At 47.9% G+C, this 4,986-nt stretch overlaps 1 protein-coding gene across 1 annotated transcript; it reads right to left on the reverse strand.

Annotated features, from left to right (window-relative positions):
- Positions 1-3,026: 3,026 nt before the first annotated feature.
- Positions 3,027-4,978, reverse strand: LOC144229168 (heat shock factor protein 2). Its single transcript, XM_077761177.1, has one exon. It carries the CDS (start codon positions 4,891-4,893, stop codon positions 3,340-3,342), a length of 1,554 nt encoding a protein of 517 aa, XP_077617303.1. The 5' UTR covers positions 4,894-4,978; the 3' UTR covers positions 3,027-3,339.
- Positions 4,979-4,986: the final 8 nt, after the last annotated feature.

Below are 4,986 nucleotides of genomic sequence, written 5' to 3' on the forward strand. Positions count from 1 at the left end.
TGAGACCAGGACCTGAGCAGAAATCAAGAGCTGGACACTGAACCGCCCGAGCCCCCGGCGCCCCTCCACCTTGCCCCTCTGGGTGTGTGACGCCGCCGGAGCCCCGGAGCCACACCCACTGCTGCCCCCTGCTGCAGGTGACACAGGGTGGTCCCTCAGGGAGCTCCGCAAACAGCCGGACCCTGGCTGCGGGTAGAACGGGGGCAGCTGACGACTCTCAGGGCTGTGCACCTGTTAGGGCTTTGGGGACAGCCGAGGTTCTCATACTTGGGGCGTGACAATGGTCCCCGGGCGAGGAAGGTTTTATGGACCAAAGAATCAAGACCAGAGAGCGTTTGGGAGCTGCCCAGGGACACGCGTTAGCTGCAGCCTCGGGACCAGGGCTGCCCCGTTCTGGGCCTTAGTCCCGGGCTCCGCTGATCTGGGGTGCCCGCGCGAGTCGGGGTGTAGTGCAGACTAGCGGGCTAATTGCTGGGAGCGATCTCCGGGCCCTGGGTCCTTCCTGTGAAAACAGATGCCAAGTCCGCTCTCAGCTTTCCAGCTGGGACTCCGGCACAGACCCCAGCCCCCGGCCACGCTGGGAAGTTATCAAAGGCACAGGAAGATAATAAAGAGGAACACAAAAGCTGGCTTCATGTAAACATGTTTGCTGAATGGAAAGCTTTGCCCTCTCGGAGGAGGGGAGGAGACGTGGAATGGTTCTGGAATCTCCGGAGGAATGCTTTGGAAGGAGTCCTGCCTTCAGCAGCCCCTATTAATATGCACAGCGGTCTTGGTGGACTGGGGTCACCCAGGCAGCCAGAGGCCCCGCGCAAGCATGCACTCCCTCCCAGAAGGGCCTGGAAGGGCAGTGCCCATGAGGCTGCGTCAGGGGGGCCACACAGAAGTATGCACACTTCCCGGGCGCGGCCGGAGCCCACCGGAGCCGGAAGCATTTTCCTGGAGTCCTGACTGAGCTCTCCAGGAATGGTTTGTTTGCTTCCATTTACCCGATAAACTGCAAGGCCGCGGTGTATATTCCGGGCCATCAGCCTGGCTTCCTGACGACGGGGTACCACCGTCTGCTGTGCGTAAGAACCATGACGGAGGGCACCCTCCTTCCTCCTTACGGCCCCGTACTGGGTAGGCTCAGGAAGTGAGTAAAAGCCATCCCAGTCCCAGTGTCCTGGGTGAATGGTGAGGAATTTCAATCACACCGCAGCAGACGTGGGCCGAATTCAAAGGGAACTTTCTAGAAGGCAGCCCTACAGAGAAGCTCACATACTCTTCTCTTCCCCCTGGTGAGGCTCCTCGGTACGGTGAAGGCCGTGCAGTAAAGGGCCTCCGAGAACCCAGTGAGGGCGCCGGCAAAAACTGCCCCAAATCGACTTTTCCAGAACTTTGGAAATCAAGATTCTCAGCCCAAGTGAGCTTTGTGGCATCAGCCCTCGCCCTCTGGCCAGCCCCGGACGCCAACTCCGCGTTGCCTTGAAGACTAGCGGCGGCAACTGGGTAAAACCCAGCAAACGTAGCAGCCCCTGGAAGGCTCACGATGGGGTTGGAGCTGTTTGGAAGCCCCATGCTCAGAAAACTCCTAGTTTGACACATCCAGTTGTTCCCTGGAAAATTCCACCTGCAAAGCTAGTCTTTATTTGATCTGCTCGCTTTTCCCCAGGGTCCCTCTTTTTTTTAAAAAAATTTTTTAAATGTTTTATTTATTTCTGAGAGAGAGAGAGAGACAGCATGAACAGGGGAGGGGCAGAGAGAGAGGGAGACACAGAATCGGAAGCAGGCTCCAGGCTCTGAGCTGTCAGCACAGAGCCCAACGCGGGGCTCGAACCCACGAACCATGAATTCATGACCTGAGCCGAAGTCGGACGCTTAACCGACTGAGCCACCCAGGCATCCCTCCCCAGAGTTTCTTATCATATAACAATCAGTAGGCATTGACCTGACATTGGATGAAACAGCAAAGTAACAAAAGAGCGTCAAAAAAGAAAAAAAGTTGGGAAATGAGATGTCCAAGGGGGACCTGAAAAGCACCTGGGAGCCCCAGAGAGTGCTGTGTGTGGAGCAGCAGCTGCTCGTGAAAGAGCTCACCAAGATGGGTGGGAAAGGGCAGAAGCAGAGAGACTCTTCCCCCAGAACTCTGCATCCTACAAGGCCTTCCTGGAAAAATGAAGGAGATAAACAAAAACTCCAGAGAATTCACGGCTGGCAGACCCGCCTGCAGAAAGTGCCAGAGGGAATCTCCGGCTGGAGCGAGGTCAGCAGGTAACTAGAGCGGAACCCACGGGTCATCACACAAGTTTTTGTCACTTTTTTCTCCTGTTTGATTTAAAAGATGACTTAATAGGGATGCCTGGGCGGCTCAGTCGGTTAAGCGTCCGACTTCGGCTCAGGTCATGATCTCGCGGTTCGTGGGTTCGAGCCCCACGTCAGGCTCTGTGCTGAGGGCTCAGAGCCTGAAGCCTGCTTCAGATTCTGTGTCTCCCTCTCTCTGCCCCTCCCCCGCTCGTGCTCTGTCTCTCAAAAATAAATGTTATAACGCATTTTTTTATGTAAAAAAAATAAACGTTTTTTAAAAATTAAAAAAATAAACGCAGTAGCAAATTTGTTACTTTTATACAATGTATAAAGATGTAATTTGTATGACAAGTACACAAATGGGGAGAGGGGACGGAGCTATATATAGNCACAAACAAATCGGAAAACTTTTACTTAAAACTAGTCCAACGAGATGGATAGGGTTGATGCCACCCCATTCCCTTCTTTCTAAGTATATGAAGCTGGAGCCATATCTGACAGCAAGCACTCAAGTATACTTTGCCTTTCCTGTTGAACATGAATGAACTTCTCTGAACAAGGGAGACAAATGAAGTTTTACAAGATACAGGCACTTTATGTTCCCAGTTTTTAAAAATAAGCCAAGTGAAAAATATTTAGTAAAAGTAACTGGAACAGACAAAGCTTTAAAGAATTCTACCATTAGTTCTAGTGACTTACACTCAGTGCAAACAGACAGCATCAAACAAGTAAAACAAACAGAAGTTTAACTGGGTTTAATGGGCATATATGTAAAAAAGGAATCCAATTTACTATAACTGGAGAAAAATGGACATTTGAATCCAACTTAAAGATATACCAACAATGTGCATTAAATCTTGTGTACCTATGTAGCTGAGTAACATCTGAAAGCTTTGCAAGAGTGTGTGATAAAAGCAAAAGGTGCTTTTGATTCCACAGTATCTGATTAAACAAAACAAAGCAATTTACAAAAAAAAGTACCAAATGATACTTTAAAATAAATAGTTCATCATTTTGATGAATATATACATGTAGAGTCCACTTCTTGGGGATTTAGCTATCTAAAAGTGGCATATCACTATCCAGAGGTGCAGGAGCAAGTTCACATAAATAAAACAGTGTGGCTTCACTAGCTTCGGCTTCAGTCAATGGCTCCAGGCGAACAAGCTTACTTTGGGTTGGCTCTGGATCTAGGCTGCTATCCAGAAGCTCATCAACTTCTATGGGTTTATCTACAGAGGACATAACTTCTGATGATGCTGTACTCCCCTGTTCAACAGTAGAAGCAGGGTTCCCATCGAGGAATGCAAGAAGTGGAAAGGCAGTGTACTGGATAAGCTGCTTATCTGTTTTAGGTTTAGATTTTCTTCCCTCTTCTGAAACTGGCTGAACTACATTGTTCTTGGTAGTTTCTAATCCTTTATTCTCAGAATCAACCAGGAGATCTGGGTCTATGCTAAACTGTCTTCCTGACAGCATGGCTTGGAAGTCCTCTAAGCTGCAATCAATACTGTCAAGATAATCCAACAGCTCAACCTTTCCCAAAAGATTGATGTTATCATTTAAAATGGAATCCATCATGGTCACAGGATCTTCTGTGGTCAGACTAGATGAGCCATTTAGCTGGACAGCACTAGACATGAGCGGGCTGGTGCCATCACTGCCTGAACTTAGGGATTCTCTAGCTGGTTCATTCTGATCTCCACTCTGAATGACAGGTGCATACTCATCTTCATTGTCATCTTCAACAATGACAATATCAGGGTACTGGCTACAGTTGGAGGGATCAGATATAACGTCCTCATTAGTTTCTGGAATAACTGGGATATTTTCTTCATCTGCATTATCATCAGTTACATCATAAATAATGATATCATCTGAAATTCGCTCCCTTGGCTTTAAACCTTCAGTCCTACTGTGTGGAACTTTATGATGGTGACTATCAGCTGGTTCTTTGACTATATGCTGAAACAGATTCTTCTTTTGGGCTCCATTAGTATTCAGAAGTAGAGGTCTTTTACGTTTTAAACTTACAAGTTGGTTGTTCTGAACCAACGTAACAATAAACTGGACAATCTTTCGAATAACTTGTTGCTGTTGTGCATGTTTTGCTCGTAATTCTGACACCTCCTTCCAAAGGGACTCATTCTCACTTTTTAATTCAGAAAGCCTCGACTCAATAGTTTCCTGTTTTATTTGAACCTTCTGAGCACTACTTATAATTTTTGTTAAATCTTCCTGACGAATCTTATTTTCTTCTGGTTTTGAAGATGAAACCTTCCTTTTAATGTTCTCCAACAAGTCATCCTGGCCTTGTTTGAAGTAAGGATGCTGAAATTCAACCGGACCATCTCTTTCCTGCTTTACAATTCCGGAGTCAATATGTACAACTTTACGGAAACCATACATATTCAGTTGCCTCACAAAGCTTGCCATGTTATTGTGCTTGAAATATTTGGGAAGAATTTCTTTTGCAAATCTTTGTTCATCCAAAACCAGAAAACTTTGGCCATTCTGGCTCCAGGTGATGAATTCGTTGGTGTGGGTTTCCTCCACAAGCGTCCACAGCTTGCTGAGGAAAGCCGGCACGTTCGAACTCTGCTTCATTGTTAACAGACGCAGGGATTCCAAATTCTACACCCGAACACGGCGGTGGCGGTAGCGGTGGCGGCGGCGGCGGCAGCGGCGGCGGTGGCGGCG

The sequence above is a fragment of the Crocuta crocuta genome, unplaced genomic scaffold, assembly GCF_008692635.1.
Source record: "Crocuta crocuta isolate KB4526 unplaced genomic scaffold, BGI_CrCroc_1.0 scaffold408, whole genome shotgun sequence".
Lineage (NCBI taxonomy): Eukaryota > Metazoa > Chordata > Mammalia > Carnivora > Hyaenidae > Crocuta > Crocuta crocuta.